The 21870-nt window shown below is 46.5% G+C and overlaps 1 protein-coding gene across 2 annotated transcripts in view; it reads left to right on the forward strand.

Moving 5' to 3' along the window:
• Nucleotides 1-266: 266 nt before the first annotated feature.
• BTC (betacellulin) overlaps nucleotides 267-21870 on the forward strand; it is an 84909-nt gene continuing 63305 nt past the window's right edge. For both annotated transcript variants that reach the window (XR_012750584.1, XM_075337229.1), the window contains exon 1: nucleotides 267-449. Coding sequence is in view for 1 of the 2 variants with exons in the window: in XM_075337229.1 (XP_075193344.1) it covers nucleotides 326-449 (124 nt within the window). In the remaining variant the exon portion in view is untranslated. The remainder of the gene's footprint in view (nucleotides 450-21870) is intronic.

Below are 21870 nucleotides of genomic sequence, written 5' to 3' on the forward strand. Positions count from 1 at the left end.
GGACTGTTTAGGTGGCATGAACAGCCAGGTACCACTTCAGTAGCATACTGTGAATGCAATGCCCCTCCACTATGGCAGTCTGTGGCCAGTCACTTATATTGCCTCGATATGATAGGAATGCCTCAGGTCCAGGTCCTGAAGTTCTGACAAGACTCGTCAGGAGCAGGGCTGGAGGGGGCTGGCAGCCCGCCATACTCAGGAACAGCACGGTGTGCCTGTTTTGGGCAGAGTTGGGCAGGGCTGTTACAAGTGACAGGGGAGGGGCATGTCGCCGGGATAGAAGGAGCCCAGCAGGTCACCTCCCTGCCTGCTCCTATCTGCCTGCATGCCACAAGTGGAGACCCTGCTGCTGCTGCACTCTGGAAGCCTCTGCCTGCCGGGCGCCCACCCCCCATGTGCCAGGCAGGCTACATTGATGGACGCCCCGGTGCTGCTGACCCTTGTACTCGGTAAGAAGGAAGCTGAGGTGAGGGAGGTGCACAGGCAGCTGTGCTGGGTATGGAGGTGAAGGTCTGCCCTGACTATACTGTATAGTGCTGCTATATGTGTCACCTACTGTGTGCTCTACTGGAGGGGCTGCCCAGAGCTGGCACTGAAGGGGCTGCCCAGAGCTGGCACTGAAGGGGCTGCCCAGAGCTGGCACTGAAGGGGCTGCCCAGAGCTGGCACTGAAGGGGCTGCCCAGAGCTGGCAGTGGAGAGGCTGCCCTGAGCTGGCAGTGGAGAGGCTGCCCTGAGCTGGCAGTGGAGAGGCTGCCCTGAGCTGGCAGTGGAGAGGCTGCCCTGAGCTGGCACTGAAGGGGCTGCCCAGAGCTGGCACTGAAGGGGCTGCCCACCAGAGCTGGCGCTGAAGGGGCTGCCCAGAGCTGGCACTGAAGGGGCTGCCCAGAGCTGGCAGTGGAGAGGCTGCCCTGAGCTGGCAGTGGAGAGGCTGCCCTGAGCTGGCACTAAAGGGGCTGCCAAGAGCTGGCAGTGGAGAGGCTGCCCTGAGCTGGCACTAAAGGGGCTGCCAAGAGCTGGCAGTGGAGAGGCTGCCCTGAGCTGGCACTGAAGGGGCTGCCCAGAGCTGGCAGTGGAGAGGCTGCCCTGAGCTGGCACTGAAGGGGCTGCCCAGAGCTGGCACTGAAGGGGCTGCCCACCAGAACTGGCGCTGAAGGGGCTGCCCAGAGCTGGCACTGAAGGGGCTGCCCAGAGCTGGCAGTGGAGAGGCTGCCCTGAGCTGGCACTGAAGGGGCTGCCCAGAGCTGGCACTGAAGGGGCTGCCCAGAGCTGGCAGTGGAGAGGCTGCCCTGAGCTGGCACTGAAGGGGCTGCCCAGAGCTGGCACTGAAGGGGCTTCCCACCAGAACTGGCGCTGAAGGGGCTGCCCAGAGCTGGCACTGAAGGGGCTGCCCAGAGCTGGCAGTGGAGAGGCTGCCCTGAGCTGGCAGTGGAGAGGCTGCTCAAAGCTGGCACTCCATGTGTCATTATCTATCTATCCCTCTATCTATCTATCTATCTATCTATCTATCTATTATCTATCTATCCATCTATCTATCTATCTATAGTATCTATCTATCTATCTATCTATAGTATCTATCTATCTATCTATCTATCTATCTATCCATCTATCTATCTATCTCTCTATGATTCTATCTACCTATCTATCTATCTATCTATCATCTATCTATCTATAGTATCTATATCTATACCTCTATTATCTATCTATCTATCCATCTATCAATCTATCTATAGTATCTATCTATCTATGTATCTATCTCTCTATCTCTCTATAGTATCTATCTCTCTATAGTATCTATCTCTCTATGATTCTATCCATCTATCTATCTATCTATCTATTACAACAATAACATTAGTGTTAAATCATCAAGGTGAATGTTTCCTTCTTTATTTCTTCTACTTCTCAGTTTACCCGCTGTGTATGACCTAATCTAATGTATAATGTTCTTCTGTCAACTCTACTGTCTTGTCAATTAAGTAATTCATGTTATTATTTAAGTTGTGCTGCTCTGATACCATAATTTCCCACGGAATCAATAAAGTCTATCGTATCGTATTACCTATCTATCCATTATCTATCTATCCATTATCTATCTATCTATCCATTATTTATCTATCTATTATCTATCTATCTATCTATCTATCCCTCCATCCTTCCATTATCTATCTATCTATCTATCTATCATCTATCCATTATCTATCTATCTATTATCTATCTATCCATTATCTATCTATCTGTCCATCCATTATCTATCTCTCTATCCATGTATCTATCTATCTATCTATCTATCTATCCCTCTATCCATCTATCTATCTATCTATCTATCTATCTATCTATCTATCTATCTATCGTATCTATCTCTCTATCTATCTATCTATCTATCTATCTATCTGTTTCATGTATTAAATAGATGCCTAGATGTATAAAAACTACTTATGGTAGATATGATTGATAAATATATGTTATTACATATATATGGATTGATATGAAAATGCTGCTGTGCCTTTTATACAATGGCTTGGTTTTGTCTTCAGCACAGAATATGACCCTTCAATAAATTGGAAAAGTTGTGATTTATTGATTCACTGACATGAAGTAAACAGATATAGTATATTCCCCGTTTTGGCTTTCTGGATTTCTGTGTGTAGGACGGTATAATAATGGCTGCACATGCTGTTCTCATAGACACTCGCTTTATAGCTGAAACGGTGGAATATGTGTTTACTTCTTGTTGGTGAATCAATAAATCACGTTTACAATTTATTCACGTATCACGTTCTGTACTGAAGACAAAACCAAGCCTTTGGATTATTATATTCCTTCTGAGCACGAAAATATTTAGTGAGTTTGAGGCCTCCAATACTCACTATTGTGCTTTCTTATACAGTAATATAAAGCATGCAGTCTGACGGAGGCCGCATTCCTTAGGGTCTAAGGATCAGCTCGACTATCCTGCAGCAAACTCTCTTAGCACATGTGACGGCAGCTCCTATAACAAGCTGAGTGTGGCTTTCATTTCTAACCTGCAGTGTGCATGATTGTGACAGCCTGCACTCTGCACTCAGTCGCCATACTATCCAGCAGATATCTGTGGGATCCCTGCCTTATTTGCCCTCTAGCTCAGTGATTACCATGCTAAGTATATCCATTCCAGGTGTATTTGTGTAGACTCAGCGGGTAATCAGAGATGTATAAACGGTTATTATCATCATTAGTGATGAGAAGCATTAAAATGCTCAAGTACTCAGTACTCGAATGGAGCAGGTTAGACTCTCGGACAGGCTCGATTCAAGAAACAAGTATAATGGAAGTCAATGAGAGCATTTCCATTTGTTTAGCCTGGTTTAACCTAATAAATTAATAGTTTAAAAAAATGACATAAGGGCCCCCCCATGTTTGATAACCAGCCAAAAGTAAAGCAGACAGCTGTGGGCTGATATTACCAGGCTGTGAAAGTCCATGGTTATTGGGGCCTTCCCAGCCTAAAAATACCAACTTGCAGCCGCCCCAGAGTTGGCACATCACATTAGATGCTCCAATCCTGACACTTTGCCTCGACTCTTCCCGATTGCCCTGGTGCGGTGGTAATCGGGGTAATGGTAGTTGGGGTTGATGTCAGCTGTGTAGTGTCAGCTGGCATCAAACCCGGTGTTAATAATGGCGAAGTTTCTATTAGACATCCCATTACTAACCCAGAAAATGATTTTATTTTAAATAAACACATTTTGTTTTAATGATGCAGCGGTGGTATACAATTACTGCAATAGAAATGAAACACTGCCTATATGCCTGCTGTAATCAAAGCTCTCTTTCATAGATCAACTCTCCCTGAACTGCTTCCATAGGAGAGTGTGCCGAGCATTGCACCACCGGGTCTTATATAAGACCTGATGACATGACGCGGCTTGCCAATCACACTAATGCTAGTAGCCAACATGGTTACCGCATTACTGTGTATAGCAGGCAATCCCTGCATGTTGATTGGCTGTCAAACGGCCGCAAAACATGCGGGGAGGGGACTTGAGTATGGCGCTTGAGCAACCGCGATACTCGGGCTCAGTAACGAGTGAGCGTGCCCAAGGAACGCGTATCGAGTATCGTAGTATCGAACACGCTCGCTCATCACTAATCATCATCATTAGCAGATGCTTGGGGAGCAGGCTGGTTATGAGATCTATATTCCATGTATTGTGTGTCTCTTATGCCTTTATTATGTTTCGCCTTGTCTATAAATACCTTTTATAGGTCATTAGTGTGTGTAACACAGGTATAATAACAGAATACCAGTGCGTGAAGGAGGGAGTGTTTTCATACGGATGTATACAGGATAGTCTGTGCTCATGTGAACATCACATACTTATGGATTCCAGAAATGAATATGTAATACGCATTGTTTGCTTATACAAGTAATACAAAACCTACGCATTTTGTTGTTTTATGATTAGCATGCCAGGCATTATTATTTATATGTACTTTATACACTAAGGCATTCTTTCAGACAACCATTAAAATTTATTCTAAAGAATGTTCTTTTGGAAATAAGGAAATTAGTGTTACACCATATAGCTGTTAAAGGGATATTCTCGCGTTATGCAGGCTTCACACGGTACGATCTATCGTGCGATTGCACGAGCGATCGTACCCGACCACGTCGTTTGTGCGTCACGGGCAATTAGTTGCATGTGGCGCACAAAGTCGTTAAACCCCCGTCACACGTACTTACCTGCTGAGCGACCTCGCTGTGGGCGGCGAACATCCTCTTCCTGAAGGGGGAGGGATGTTCGGCGTCACAGCGACGTCACACAGCGGCCGGCCAATAGAAGCGGAGGGGCGGAGGTAAACATCCCGCCCACCTCCTTCCTTCCGCATTGCCGGCGGGAGCCGCGGGACGCAGGTAAGCTGTGTTCATCGTTCCTGGGGTGTCACATGGAGCGATGTGTGCTGCCCCGGGTACGATGAACAACCGGCGCCATTAAAAATAAACAATATTTTAAAAATAAGCGACGAGTACACGACTCACGATTTGTGAGTGATTCTGCGTCACTCGGAGGTGTCACACGAAACGACGTCGCAAGCGATGCCGGATGTGCGTCACAAAAACCGTGACCCCCGACGATGCATTGCGCGATAGCTCGTCTCGTGTGACGCCCGCATTAGTTATGCCATCTTCATAGAATATGCTGATACCTTAGATGTGGACACCACCTTTGGGACCCAAACCTATCTCTATAATGGGTTCTCTTACCCCTGACCTGTCCTTTGAAATTGCCACTGTTTCCTATGGGATACTGAAGGAAGACTGGCTGCCATGCACGTACATTGCTGTCTTTACTCACTCTCTACTTTCCCTGTATAACTGACCTGCAGGTCCACAGAATTCGTTGTATGTATTTTCACTGTGAATTTCACCCTTCACAATGTCTAACGTGAAATCTTCACCAAATCCACAACTGGATCTGTTCCGCCCCTGCAGCAGTCGGACTGCTCGGATCCGGGGGTTTTCCTGTGGCTCTAGGGTCCCCGGACACGGGGGTCAGCGGCCACTCGAATAAAAAGGGGGGATTATTTACAAGGGGACAGTTCGTGACGCCACCCGTGGTGTGCGGTAACGAGGAGTACCGCCACTGCTGATTCGAGTACCCAGGGCTGATGGAGCGGGGCAGCTAGATGGTGATCCCTCCACGGGTAAGGAGGGCCCCAGGGATCCGAAGGGAGGTGGAACAGTATGGTGGAGGTGATTTGGGCAGGTCAGGACCCGGGGAGGCAAGTGTACTCACTCAGGCAGTGCAGTTGTTAGTGAGGCCAATAAGCAGACTCTGACACAGAAGTAAACCAAGTCTCTGGGTGCCGCTGCCACTCTGGGGAGCCCGTCCGAGTGTCCGTTCCCACTGGTATTGCTTAGTGGTCCATAGCCTGCCTCCATGCACAATTGTGTAGATGTTCCTGAGTGACCCTTCGGCCTGAAGAGGTCGGGGTCCCGCTCCCTATATTGAAATAGTAGAGCTGTGCTCTCGATGGCTGACTCTTGGGATTTCAGTGGGCTGCATAAGCTGGAAGGCCCTATCCCCCTCGTTGTGTTGATGCCTTCGATCTGTGAGCTCTTGGGGAAAGTTCATAAAGAGACTATCCTCCACAGGTGAATTATCAGGTTGCGTGAAGCTACTCCCTGATCTAGGGTCCTGTACCCCGCCATGCTCGGTACCGGTCCGGTTAGTGGACTTCTGGTGCCGACCGTTCTCCAAAACTAAAGTAGGCTTTACACACAGCGACATCGCTAGCGATGTCGCTCGTGAAAGCACCCGCCCCCGTCAGTTGTGCGTCACGGGCAAATTGCTGCCCGTGGCTCACAACATCGCTAGGACCCGTCACACATACTTACCTGCCTAGCGACGTCGCTGTGGCCGGCGAACCGCCTCCTTTCTAAGGGGGCGGTTCGTGTAGCATCACAGCGACATCACTAAGCGGCCGCCCAATAGAAGCGGAGGGGCGGAGATGAGCAGCTGGAACATCCCGCCCACCTCCTTCCTTCCTCATTGCGGGCGGCCGCAGGTACAGTGATGTTCCTCGTTCCTGCGGTGTCACACATAGCGATGTGTGTTGCCTCAGGAACGACGAACAACCTGCGTCCTGCAACAGCAACGATAATTGGGAAAGGAACGACGCGTCAACGATCAACGATTAGGAAAGTAATTTTGATCGTTAACGGTCGTTCCTGCGTTTCACACGCAACAACGTCGCTAACGAGGTCGGATGTGCGTCACGAATTCCGTGACCCCAACGACATCTTGTTAGTGATGTCGTTGCGTGTAATGCCCGCTTAAGTCTGGGCACCCTCTCCCAATACCCTGCGACCAGGTCTCCGACTCCTCTGGTCCCAGACCACCGTCTGCGACCCAACCAAGTTCACACAGGGAGCTACAATTCCCCAACTCCTCACTCTTTGGGAGCCACTGCTGAACTGAATTCCTCCCTCCCACCAGTTTGCCTGACCCCTAGGTTGGTGGCCCTCTTCCAGCTAGACCACCCACTGGTGTGCCTGACATGGTGGGGTGTGAGGTGTGGTTAGGATTTGAGTGCTGATGGAAGCAATACCAGTGTGTAGGAACCCAGAACCATGGAGGGTGAGTTCTGCACCATGAGAGACAGGGGTACAGTTCCCTGTGACACCCTGATAGAGTCAGGGGCATCACAGATCCACATGTAATATTTGTGGATCCGCATCATAAAATCTACAAGAGAAAATGTGTGGATGTTTTCAGTGGCATGTGCTTCTGACCATTAAATGACTTATAACTTGCATATTTTTAACAGCTTTCCCCATTGTACACTATGGTCACTAGAAGCCTGAGCAGTTTCTATCCAGTCTCCCTCCAGCTCTTCCTTCTTCATCTCTCCATAGACTTCTATAGGTAGTGGCTGTAATCTGATCCCTAAGTCAAGAGATCTGAAGACAGCTTTGACTTTTTTAGAGTAAATTAATCAGTGAAGGAGAGCAGAAATGACTGATAAGTGGTAACAAGCATGTGTATCTAATAAGATGGATTACAGTTTCACATCTTCATGTCTGTCTTCTGTACATCATCCTTTCTAACTTCTTTCACTTCTTTTTCCAAGTATTTTTTGTAGTTCTGTTACCTGGTTTCTTAGTTAATCCTTTGTAACTTGGATTGGTAGTAGTAACGTGTGCATTAAAGAGTTTGCACCAAGATTGGAAATTATCCAATATCGGATAGGGGATCAATTCATGATTGCTGGGGGTCTGACCATTATTACCCCAAGCCATGCTAATATAGTGCTCTCAAGAGCCCGATTTGAATGTAGCAGGGGACAAGCATAGTCACCTCCACTCCTTTTATTCTCAACTAGCTTTACTACCCGGCTTCGCCCCGGTTAATAACTGCTGTTAACAACATACATGCACACTTACATACACACGCCCGGGTTAATAACTGTTGTTAACAAAATAGAATCAATTAACATTCCCGGGATAGAATGTATAAATATTGTATTAATGTAATGTATCAATGCCCGGGATAGTAACTGTCTCTCTGTTTCTTTCCCATTCGCTGTCTGTCTCCCCCTCTGTATATATCTCTCTGTCTCTCTCTCTCTCTATCTCTTTGTCTGTCTCTCTCTTTCCCTGTCTGTCTCTGACTGTCTCTGTCTCTTTCTCCGTCCGTCTGTCTCAATCTCTTTCCCTGTCTGTCTATCTATCTCTTTCCTTGTCTGTCTATCTATCTCTGTCACTTTCCCTGTCTGTCTCTCTCCCTGTCTGTCTCTTTCCCTCTCTTTCCCTGTCTGTCTCTTTCCCTCTCTTTCCCTGTCTGTCTCTTTCCCTCTTTACCTCTGTCTGTCTCTTTGTCTCTTTACCTGTCTGTGTCTGTCTCTTACCCTGTCTGTCTCTTTCCCTCTCTTTCCCTGTCTGTCTGTTTCCCTGTGTCTGTCTCTGTCTCTTTGTCTGTGTCTATCTCTTTACCTGTCTGTGTCTGTCTCTTAACTTGTCTCTCTCTTTCCCTCTCTTTCCCTGTCTGTCTCTTTCCCTGTCAGTCTGTCTCTTTGTCTTTGTCTTTTAACTGCAGGTGAGGTTACACATAGGTTAGGGACCCCAAAAATAGAGATTACCTTGGCGTTTGGTTTTGGGGCTCCTTTGCATTGATCAATACAATGGCTAAATATCTCTCATTTCTATTTTTCATAGCAGTTATGCAGATACCATTTTCATGTTTTTCACTTATTTCAGATAGTCCATTGTATTTTTCAGTCTAGTATTCATATAGCAGTTATGCTTTTCATTATTCCCCTATACATTGTGACTGGTGTGCAACTCTTTATCCTATTGTCTCTTTGTCTGTGTCTGTCTCTTACCCTATGTAGTCTGTCTCTTTGTCTGTGTCTGTCTCTTTGTGTCTGTCTCTTACCCTGTATATGTCTGTTTCTTACCCTGTCTGTGTCTGCCTCTTTCCCTGTCTGTGTCTGTCTCTTTCCCTGGCTGCATTGTGACACACCAACTTTCCATTTAAGGGCGTGGCTGCGCATTCTTCTGAAGTTCTGGCTGTACTGTGGCTCCCAGCTCCATTCGCTTTAATGGAGGCAGGTTTTTTGGCGAATAACTGTAAAGCGCGAGGTTAAAATTTCCTCTCAAAACATAGCCAATGACGCTCTCGGGGGCCATACATGTGAGTGTGCAAAATGTTGTGGCTGTAGCTGCGACGGTGCAGATGCCAATCCCGGACATACATACACACACACACATACATTCAGCTTTATATATTAGACTAGCAGTAGTACCCGGTTGTTACCTGGGATAGTAACTGTCTCTCTGTCTCTCTCCCAGTCGCTGTCTGTCTGTTTCTTTCGTTGTCTGTCTGTTTCGATCTCTCTGTATTTCCATCAGTCTGTTTCAATCTCTGTATCTGTCTCTCTCTCTCTCTGTCTTTTTGCCCGGCTGTCTCTTTCCCGGGCTGTCTCTTTCTCGGGCTGTCTCTCTCTCTCTGTCTCTTTCCCGGGCTGTCTCTTTCTCGGGCTGTCTCTTTCTCGGGCTGTCTCTTTCCCGGGCTGTCTCTTTCCCGGGCTGTCTCTTTCTCGGGCTGTCTCTTTCTCGGGCTGTCTCTTTCCCGGGCTCTCTCTTTCCCGGGCTCTCTCTTTCCCGGGCAGTCTTTTTGCAGGGCTGTCTCTTTTCCTGGTCTGTCTCTTTTCCTGGTCTGTCTCTTTGCCCGGCTGTCTGTTTGCCGGGCTGTCTCTTTCCCCGGCTGTCTGTTTGCCGGGCTGTCTCTTTCCCGGGCTATCTCTTTTCCTGGTCTGTCTCTTTTCCTGGTTTGTTTCTTTGCCCGGCTATCTCTTTGCCCGGCTGTCTCTTTGCCGGGTTGTCTCTTTCCCGGGCTGTCTTTTTCCTGGTCTGTCTCTTTGCCCGGCTGTCTCTTTGCCGGCTGTCTCTTTGTCGGGTTGTCACTTTCCCGGGCTGTCTCTTTGCCTGGCTGTCTCTTTGCCCGGCTTTCTCTTTCTCGGGATGTCTCTTTCTCGGGCTGTCTCTGTCCCGGGCTGTCTCTTTCCCGGGCTGTCTCTTTCCCGGGCTGTCTCTTTCTCGGGCTGTCTCTTTCTCGGGCTCTCTCTTTCCCGGGCTCTCTCTTTCCCGGGCAGTATTTTTGCAGGGCTGTCTCTTTTCCTGGTCTGTCTGTTTGCTGGGCTGTCTCTTTCCCCGGCTGTCTGTTTGCCGGGCTGTCTCTTTCCCGGGCTATCTCTTTTCCTGGTCTGTCTCTTTTCCTGGTCTGTTTCTTTGCCCGGCTGTCTCTTTGCCCGGCTGTCTCTTTGCCGGGTTGTCACTTTCCCGGGCTGTCTCTTTGCCCGGCTGTCTCTTTGCCGGCTGTCTCTTTGCCGGGTTGTCTCTTTCCCGGGCTGTCTCTTTGCCCGGCTGTCTCTTTGCCGGCTGTCTCTTTGCCGGGTTGTCTCTTTCCCGGGCTGTCTCTTTGCCTGGCTGTCTCTTTGCCCGGCTTTCTCTTTCTCTGGCTGTCTCTTTCTCCGGCTGTCTCTTTGCACAGTCTGTCTCTCTGTCTGTCTGTCTTTTTCTGTCTCTCTCTATCCTCTATCCTATCTTATTCTAACAGTTTATTTTGTTCCTATAGCAACCACTGACCGTTGCTATTTATAGCCTACTATAGCTCCCAGCTCCATTCAGTTTAATGGCTGTAGGATTTTTTAACGTAACTGGAAAGCACGGGGTTAAATTTTCCCACCCAAACATAGTCTACGATGCTCCCTGAGTCACTTGGGGCGTCTGTGCAAAATTTCGTGATTGTACATGCGACGGTGCGGATTCCTTTAGCGGACATACACATACACACACATACACACATACACACATACACACATACACACATACACACATACACACATACACACATACACTGAGCTTTATATATTAGATGGGAGTGCTGGGGATCAACCAAGCACAGGGATCCGCTCCCTCTGGTGTGCATATTAAGTATAGATGAAACAAAAGTACGCATGCTTGACATCTGTTCTATTCAGATGAGGCTCTTTAGAATCCCATTTTTGGGATGTAGGTCCCAGTGGTTGGACCGCCAGGAATTTACCTTGGAAGTAACTTTTGAGCAAACCTTACAAATCACTTTTTCCTGATTTCCTGGCTACGGCTCATAGATTTTTAAATAAACTATTCTGAGTGTGGGGAGAGAGATGCTGCTATATATAAAGCCTTTATGGTATTTTGCATTTCTGATAACATGACTATTGCTAACGTACAACCCTATTTCCCCAAACATTGGTACACTGTGTACAATGTAAAGAAAATATGAATGCAATGATTTGTAAATCTTGTATAGCCACATTTTATGCACAACACATCATAGATCAGAAGTTCAAAGTTAGACATTTTTTCCATTTAATTTGAAAATAATAATAATAATGTGGTGAGGTCATACCCATGTGACCAGAAGGGGCGGGGCCTCAGCCACCAAAGCTGGATACCAGGTAACATGGTGGGTATGACCTCACAGAGGTCCTGCTAGACAAACTGAGTCGTTTGTATAACGCTTATGCTAATTCTTACAGGGGGAGGGGATAACTATGAATATATTATCTGCTCCAGTGCAACGGTCACTCAAGCAGCTGCTCATTTTACAAACTTCATTTTCTTGGAATTCAAAACCTAAACATCCAAGCTGCCCACCAATGGTATGTATAGAATCAGCCAGATAGTGCCAGTATAGCACTGGCTTCAGGTTATATACGAAAATCCTGATGATTGGTTCCCTTTAAATATAAGCCCTACTCCAAAAATAAGCCCTAGTCGTCGTTCAATAATGAAGTGTCCATGCACTAAAAAAGTTAAAAAATACTGCAGGACACTTCTTTATGGAAAGCAGACACCCAGCAATCACACTCACCCGACACCGAGCGGGAGGACCTGCAGTGATCACACCGCCACACACATCAGATCAAACACACAAACATCGAATCACACACACACCGGATCACACACGCATCAGATCATACACCCATCAGATCACACACACACTCACCACATCCAGCGACACGATTTTTTCTCACTGGCAGAATCCTAAGAAGCTGTGCAGTGGAGCGCAAGGACCTGCTTCAATGCTAACTTACAGGACCTGCAACACTTGAGTTCCTCCCATGATTCCATGCGGCCTGAAGTATTCTTTAACACTGGATGTGATGAGTGAGTGATCTGTTGTGTGTGTGTGATCTGATGTGTGTGAGTGTGTCTGTGATCTGATGTGTGTGTGTGTGTGTGTGTTGGTCAGAAGCAGGGGAGGACGGTGTGCAGCACCCACCAGAGATCACAGGGAGGACCTGGGAGCCACGCAGACGTCCGGGTCTGGTAAGTATGAGTCTCCTGGGAAGTGGGGGATCCGCTTTTTTGGGGGGTAAATTTACCCCCCAACCATGTTTCTCCAAGAATAAGACCTCCTCCAAAAGTAAGCCCTAGTGTTATTTTGGGGGGCAAAAAAATATAAGACAGTGTCTTATTTTTGGAAAAACACGGGTATGAATGCTGAACATTATTTAGAGGTTTTGAAACAATATATGCTCCCATCCAGGCAATGTCTATTTCAAGGAAGAGCTTGCATATTTCATCAAGACAATGGCTTCGCAAAAGAAGAGTTTGTGGTGATGAACCAATAGTACATTATGAAATGAAACGCTTGGCAAAGAAGGTCCTGGACTGTTAACTAGTTAGAATCCTACATTAGACAAGAATGGGACATTTCTCACCCAAAACGCAATTGCTTTCCTAACGTCCCAGACGTTTACAGAGTGATGTGAAAAGAAGAAGAGATGCTACACAATGGTAGACATGGCCATGTCCTAGCTTTTTTGAGAAATGTTACTATGATAAATTTCTAAATAAGTTAATTTATTGATTTTTTTTTAATGAAATGGAAATATGTCAAACATTCACCTTCTGATCTGTGTTGTATGTTCTGTTGTGAATAAAATATGGCTCTAAAGGGTGCTTTACACGCTGCGACATCGCTAACGATATATCGTCGGGGTCACGGTGTTTGTGACACACATCCGGCGTCGTTAGCTACATCGCAGCGTGTAACACCTATGAGCGACCTTAAACGATCGCAAAAGAGGCAAAAATCGTTGGTCTGTGACATGTCGTTCATTTACCAAAAATCATTGTCTGGTCAGTAGCGAGGTTGTTCATCGTTCCTGCGGCAGCACACAGGAACAGGAACGACAAACATCTCCTTACCTGCCTCCACCAGCAATGAGGAAGGAAGGAGGTGGGCGGTATGTTCCGGCCGCTCATCTCCGCCCCTCCTCTTCTATTGGGCGGCCGTTTTGTGACGCCGCAGTGACGTCGCTATGATGCTGAACGCACCTCCCCCTTGAAGGAGGGATTGTTCGGTGTCTCCAGCGACGTCGCTGAAAAGGTATGTGCGTGTGACGCTGCCGTAGCGATAATGTTCGCTACGGCAGCGATCACCAAATGTCGCACGAACGACGGGGGCGGGTGCTATCGCACACGACATCACTAGCTATCGCTAGCGATGTCGCAGCGTTTAAAGCACCCTTAAGACTATGAGATACTGTGACTGTTGTAAAGGACTGTACTGATAGGCTTAAATTAATTCTGCTAAATAATAACCCCTTCACGACCTATGACAGACTGGTATGTCATAGGACGTGTCCCTGCTTTGATGCGGGCTCTCACTCCGAACCCACATCTTTCCCTGCTCATTTCGGCTGATCTGATTAGCCGAAATGTGCCTCTAACAGCCATTAAACAGTTAAATCCCACCGGCAGGGCAGAGTACCATTCCCCGCTTTCATCGGGGTCCCCTTTGACGTCATCGCTGGGCAATAATCGATTGTCATGACAGAAAGGCGTCAGCTGATGACCCCTTTGTCTGTCATGATGCTGTTCCTGTGAATAGCGTCTGCGAGCTGGCATTCACAGGAGATCTTTATTTCTTCTTAACAGAGCACAGCTGATGCACTGCTGTGTACAGCACAAGCGATTGGATGACCACAACTTCAAACCCCCTAAGGGGACTAGTAAATACAATAAAAAGTAAAAAAAAGTTTTAAAAAATATAAAAAACAAAACTCATACGTTTAAGTCACCCCCCTTTTGTACAATTGAAAATATAATAATTAAAAATAAATAAAAAATACACAAATTTGGTATCTGCTTTCTGAAATGTCTATCTATCAAAATATAAAATAAATGAATCCGATTGGTAAACAGTGTAACAAAAAAAATTAGAATGCCAGAATTATATTTTTAGGGCTGCCGCAACAATGCAATAAAATACTCTCAGAGTCAATTAAAACATTGCATTTATCCAAAAAAGATATCAATAAAAACTTCAGCTGAGTGCGCAAAAACATAACCCGTTATACAGCCTCAGATCCAGAAAAATGTGAACGTTATAGGTCTTGGAAAATGGCGACAGAGGGGATTTTTTTACGGAGTGCATCTGAAGCTTGGAGCGTGGTGCCCGCATGTGCGCAATTTCCATTAGCTGGTGGTGACGTTGGCTCATTGAAATCATGGTATCTCACCCACAGAGGCGAGATACCATGACTAGTCCACATCGCCCTTGTGACTAGTCCCAGCACTTATTAGCATAGGGAAAACATAAGTTGTAAACCTTTTTTATACTTTGCTTTTACACAATATTATTAGACAGGAAAGGTCAGGCAGGGATTTTGAGCCCACACATGTCACTGCTGCTAGGTTAGAATTTAGGTTACCTTTAAGTATGCTGACCAAGTTTGTACACACTGCAGCAGGGATTTTGGCCCAATCCTCCATACAGATCTTCTCCAGGTTTTCTCCATATAGCCTTATACACAGTATGAGCCCCAACACAGTCCCGCTATATACAGTGTGACCCCCTAAATAGCCTCTTCATAAACAGTATCAGTCTCACATAGCCCCTCTTTAAACAGTATTAGCCTCCATGCAGACCCCTTTATATAGTATGATCCCCCACATAGTCCCCTTATATACAATATGAGCCCCATTAAAATGGCCCTGTTTCTGGATCTGCTCTAAATCTCTTAAGTGCTTTAGATGGGCAAAAGCATGATGTAAACATAGCCTAAGGCCAATTGTCCTAATTTCATGTACTCTGATGGTGACTGTTAGGCCTCAGACACACGGCATGAAAATCGGAGTGAGTGGCTTGAGATAAAACATCGCATTCCACTCGGATCAATATTAGCCTGTGTGCCAGCACCCATGAGCGATTATTTTCTCAGCCCTAATTGGACCGAGAAAACAATCGCAGCATGCTGCGGGTGCAATGCGATGCAATTGTTTCTCTCGCACCCATTCAAGTCTATGGAGCGAGAGAAAAATCGCACTGCACTCGCAGTACACTGGTGTACCGCGAGTGCAGGGCGAGAATTGCAATAGCCGGCAACGGAGGAGAGAGGGAGATAAATCCCTCCCTCCCCTCCTCAGCGATGGCCCTCCCCTCCTCAGAGCTGGTCCGTCCCCCGCAGCTGTGGTCTGATCGGACCTCAGTCGCAGGGACACTTGCATGACACTCTGCTCCTGCTGTGCTGCCAGTGTGAGCCAAGTGTCATGCGAGGATCACAGTAGATCCCCGTGTGGCCCTGGCCTTACTGTGTGTTACCAAGTGCTTATTACCCGGAATAACTCAGGAGTAGTGATGAGCGAGTATGCTTGTCAGTACTCGGTACTCGCACGAGTATCACTGTACTCGGGCTACTCGGCGGGGACCGAGTAATTTCGCGATACTCGTGCTGTACTCGTGGTCCTGCATGTTGGCGCGCTTTTTAGAGCCAGCCCTTATGCAGTGATTGGCCGGCCCTCACAGCATGACCTGCCTTTAGCCCGACACTTCCCTGCTCGGCTACGGCCCCTCCCGCACTCCACTCCACGTGTATATATATATGCACGCTTAGTAGTGATGAGCGAGTATGCTTGTTACTACTCGGTACTCGCACGAGTATCACTGTACTCGGGCTACTCGGCGGGGACCGAGTAATCTCGCAATACTCGTGCTGTACTCGTGGTCTTCATGTTGGCGCTCTTTTTAGAGCCAGCCCTTATGCAGGGATTGGCTGGCAGACCACTGCAATGCCACAGCCCTGTTGTGGAATTGCAGTGATTGGCCGGCCCTCACAGCATGACCGTGCCTTTAGCCCGACACTTCCCCGCTCGGCTACGGCCCCTCCTGCACTCCACTCCGCGTGTATATATATATGCACGCTTACACACACACGCACGTTTTTTTTTTTAATTTACAGTTTTATGGTTTCTACATGCTGCCGGTGGTCATTTCAGAATAATACTCGGGTCCCCCATAGGATAACATTGGGCTCGGTGCTCGGGCCAAGTACACGAGTATCTTGGGATGCTCGGCCCGAGCCTCGAGCACCCGAGCTTTTTAGTACTCGCTCATCACTACTCAGGAGTTTATATTTCTAGTTTTCTTTGGTTATTAAATGCCCTGTGCATTTTAAGGATTTTATCATGTTCCTTTTACTTGTCTCTGTGTTTCTTTTATTGTACATTTCCTCAACAATGAAGTTGGTGAATTGTGCAACAATGCGTTTTTTTTTTCCATAAAAAGATCTTTTTCAAAAAAGCAAAAAACTCACAAAATAAGACAGCTGGAATGTGGCGTCATCCATGTGATCACGGTATTGTATTTACCTTCTTACATAAATGTTCTGCTCATTCAGGAAGGGGAGTAGATTTAGTACAGAGAAAAAAGTAAATTCCAGTCATTGTAAAGGGAACCTATCACATTGTACCTGCATTGCAATGTGTGCACAGTATGGCCATGTGTCCACGCTGCGGAAAATGCGCGGATTTTTGCCGCGGATTTCTCGCGGAAAAGCCGCGGATTTTCCGAAAATCTGCAGCAGCGGCACTTCCCAGCCATTTCAATGGCATTTTGGAAATGCTGTGTCCATGCTGCGGATTTTTCCGCAGCGGATTTGCCGCGGATTTTGATCCGGAAAAATCTGCAGCATGTCAATTATTGTTGCGAATTTTGATCTGGATTTTGGCTTCAGAATTGGGAAAAAAAAAAAAAATCCGCATCAAAATCCGCGGCAATTCCGCGGTAAATCCGCGGCAAAAAAAAGGTGCGGATTTGTCGCGGATTTTCATGCAGAAAAATCCGCAGCAACATTCTACCGTGGACACATAGCCTATGGTGGAGAGATAGACAAGCTGAGCACACATTGGTTTGTTGGATAAGATTCATTAAATCCCTTGTATTTGTAATCATATAAGTCAAGTGGTGGAGCCTGCTCAGTGACTGACAGCTACCTGCATGCACCGGCATACATCCATTCAATAGGACTGCCCACTTGACTCCTATGCATTCAATCATTTTATTCACATAAAACACTATTGGCCTCTGCAGCATCTGTCCTGTTTCCATATTATGATCTGCTGCCAAGAACTATGATTTTTAAGCAATGTTAAAAACCATTTTACTGCAAGTGCTTCGCTCGTTCATTGGGGTGCTCAATAGGTAGACTGTTAACACTCTATGGTTATCAGGAACAAACATTACTAGGAATTCTCATACATGATAATTGGCCAGAGCAAACACACCCTGCTCTCTGTTGCAGATCTAGCAGTTAGGCTAGGTTCACATTTCCATTGTTTTGCATCGGTCACATGCGTTGCTTGACGCTTGTGACTGATGCGTTGTACAACGGATGACAAGAATAAACTTCCTTGTCGGACTCCGTTGTAAAAGAGAGAACGATCAGCTGATCGCTCTCATTAGCCGTCCGGCTTTTGAGAATGAACAGATGATCTCCCGGCGGCCGGCTAATGAGAGCGATCAGCTGATCGCTCTCAGCAGTCGGCCACCAAGAATGTGTGTGGACAGCGGAGTACGAGGTGGGTGGAGCCGAGCGGGGCCACGTGTGCGGACGGCGGAGTGCGAGGTGGGTGGAGCTGAGCGGGGCCATGTATGTGGGCGGCGGAGTGCGGGGTGGGTGGAGCCGAGCGGGGCTGAGGACGTCAGTGCCGGGGACTGCATGGCTGGGGACAGGTGAGTGTGAGTGTGTGTGTGTACATTCCGAGTGCAGGAGGGGGCGGAGCCGAGCGGGGAAGTGTCGGCTCCCTATTCACGTAGCCAGGGTAAATATCGGGTAACTAAGCAAAGGACTTTGCTTGGTTACCCGTTACGTGTGCAGGGAGGCAGAGAGAGCATGCGCAGCGAAATCCTACGGATTGCGCTGCTCAAAAAACGCTACATGCTGCGTTCCTTCCGCCCGACGGTCAGTCGTTCCACGACTGATCAGTCAGGCGGAGGATGCAACGCAGCGTCATCAGTCACAATCCGCCGCTCATACAAGTCTATGGGAACAATGGAATCCGCCAAACGGATTCTGTTGTTTACCAGAGCCGCGGATTGTGACTGATACAAATTGACGGAAATGTGAACCTAGCCTTATACAGAACTTATTAATATGCTGGACTACCTGGCAACAGGCCAAGTAGTCCTCTAATGATAATCTGCTGCTGACTAGTTACTTTATCAAAGCTACACTTCCAGTCCAGTAAGTGAGACACCACTGGACTCAGGATCTCTGCCCCTACATTATGCTGCTTTCAGATTAGATGACAAAAACCTGGTGACAGATTCCCTGTAAAGGACAACTGTCAGTAGGATCAACCCTCCAAAGCTGTCATGAGTATGGGCTTATAGGTCAAACGTTGAATATAATGAATCCTTGAAAGATGTGATCCGATGTTTTATTCCAGAGAAATATATATTTTTTCTTAATATTTAATTGAACTAATATCTTAAAATTGCCTCCAGAGTTTATTTTAAATGAAAGGGGGCATTACTAGTGTGAGACATGTAATGACTGACAGTCTGCTTCCTGCTCTACATGTCTCCCACTGATCTTTCATTTAAAATAAGTGGTGGCAGATCCTCAGGGAGATCTATGTACGGCTCATAGATCTTAACAACTTATTTACATATTAAGAGAAAAGTGTATTTCTGCAAAACATCCAGTCTCAAATATCACAGTATCATTTTATTCAGCTTTCTATGACCTGCATGCCAACATAGACGGCTTAGAAGGGTTTATCTTAATGACAAATTCCTATGACAGATTCCTATCAAATCAGTGTATAGTATTCTAGAGCCAAAGCACAGATTAGCATTTAAAGAAAAAAGTGTAAGGCTGGTTTCAGATGTCCGTGTTTAATCAGGTACCAGTCACAAGCATGGTTATCGTCATATGTGTGCCACACGTGTGTCATACGTGTGTCACGCTTGTGACATCCGTGTTTGCACACGTGTGACAGGTACCGGAGAAAACACGGGTCTGTGAAATAAAAAGATTTTCCATATTTACCTGCTGTCTTTGGCTCTGCTGCCTCCCGCTCCTGACCCCCGCTCATTATATTCATCGATTTCACCACACTCAGGACCTGGACGACGGAGCAGCGCGGGGACAGGTGAGTAGTGACATCCAGGAGGTCATCGGAGTTCCCAATGAGCTCTGATGATATGCTGCGTTACAGCTTCACGAGTTCATCAGAGTTCATTGGGAACTGTGATGAGTTCCCGATGCTGTCCCCGCGATGCTCCGGCTTCCAGGTTCTCACTATACACACACACACAAAATGAGCACATATACACACATACAGTTAGGTCCAGAAATATTTGGACAGTGACACACTTTTCGCGAGTTGGGCTCTGCATGCCACCACATTGGATTTGAAATGAAACCTCTACAACAGAATTCAAGTGCAGATTGTAACGTTTAATTTGAAGGTTTGAACAAAAATATCTGATAGAAATTGTAGGAATTGTACACATTTCTTTACAAACACTCCACATTTTAGGAGGTCAAAAGTAATTGGACAAATAAACCAAAACCCAAACAAAATATTTTTATTTTCAATATTTTGTTGCGAATCCTTTGGAGGCAATCACTGCCTTAAGTCTGGAACCCATGGACATCACCAAACGCTGGGTTTCCTCCTTCTTAGTTCTTTGCCAGGCCTTTACAGCCGCAGCCTTCAGGTCTTGCTTGTTTGTGGGTCTTTCTGTCTTAAGTCTGGATTTGAGCAAGTGAAATGCATGCTCAATTGGGTTAAGATCTGGTGATTGACTTGGCCATTGCAGAATGTTCCACTTTTTAGCACTCATTAACTCCTGGGTAGCTTTGGCTGTATGCTTGGGGTGATTGTCCATCTGTACTATGAAGCGCCGTCCGATCAACTTTGCGGCATTTGGCTGAATCTGGGCTGAAAGTATATCCCGGTACACTTCAGAATTCCTCCGGCTACTCTTGTCTGCTGTTATGTCATCAATAAACACAAGTGACCCAGTGCCATTGAAAGCCATGCATGCCCATGTCATCACGTTGCCTCCACCATGTTTTACAGAGGATGTGGTGTGCCTTGGATCATGTGCCGTTCCCTTTCTTCTCCAAACTTTTTTCTTCCCATCATTCTGGTACAGGTTGATCTTTGTCTCATCTGTCCATAGAATACTTTTCCAGAACTGAGCTGGCTTCATGAGGTGTTTTTCAGCAAATTTAACTCTGGCCTGTCTATTTTTGGAATTGATGAATGGTTTGCATCTAGATGTGAACCCTTTGTATTTACTTTCATGGAGTCTTCTCTTTACAGTTGACTTAGAGACAGATACACTTACTTCACTGAGAGTGTTGTGGACTTCAGTTGATGTTGTGAACGGGTTCTTCTTCACCAAAGAAAGTATGCGGCGATCATCCACCACTGTTGTCATCCGTGGATGCCCAGGCCTTTTTGAGTTCCCAAGCTCACCAGTCAATTCCTTTTTTCTCAGAATGTACCCGACTGTTGATTTTGCTACTCCAAGCATGTCTGCTATCTCTCTGATGGATTTTTTCTATTTTTTCAGCCTCAGGATGTTCTGCTTCACCTCAATTGAGAGTTCCTTAGACCGCATGTTGTCTGGTCACAGCAACCGCTTCCAAATGCAAAACCACACACCTGTAATCAACCCCAGACCTTTTAACTACTTCATTGATTACAGGTTAATGAGGGAGACGCCTTCAGAGTTAATTGCAGCCCTTAGAGTCCCTTGTCCAATTACTTTTGGTCCCTTGAAAAAGAGGAGGCTATGCATTACAGAGCTATGATTCCTAATCCCTTTCTCCGATCTGGATGTGAAAACTCTCATATTGCAGCTGGGAGTGTGCACTTTCAGCCCATATTATATATATAATTGTATTTCTGAACATGTTTTTGTAAACAGCTAAAATAACAAAACTTGTGTCACTGTCCAAATATTTCTGGACCTAACTGTATGTATACACACATAGCAGACACACATGGAAACACCGAGCACATACATACACATGGCACATGCATTTATACACTGTACACACACACACACACACAACCAGGACACACACACACGTATACACTGAGCACATATACACACATATGTATACACACATAGCAGACACACATGGAAACACCGAGCACATACATACACATGGCACATGCATTTATACACTGTACACACACACACACACACAACCAGGACACACACACACGTATACACTGAGCACATATACACACATATGTATACACACATAGCAGACACACATGGATACACCGAGCACATACACACACATAACGCACATGCTTATATACACTGAACACACACACACACTCTCTGCTATATACTCACTCAGCGATGCGGTCCCCGGCACTGAAGTCCCCGCGATGTTGCTGCTTCCAGCTCCACAGGGCACTGAATATTAGTGAGTATAATGAGCGGCGATAAGGAGCGGGAGGCAGCAGAGCCGGAGACCGCATCACTGGAGAGAAGTACCGAAAATATAGTATATCT

Source organism: Anomaloglossus baeobatrachus, chromosome 1 (genome assembly GCF_048569485.1).
Source record: "Anomaloglossus baeobatrachus isolate aAnoBae1 chromosome 1, aAnoBae1.hap1, whole genome shotgun sequence".
Lineage (NCBI taxonomy): Eukaryota > Metazoa > Chordata > Amphibia > Anura > Aromobatidae > Anomaloglossus > Anomaloglossus baeobatrachus.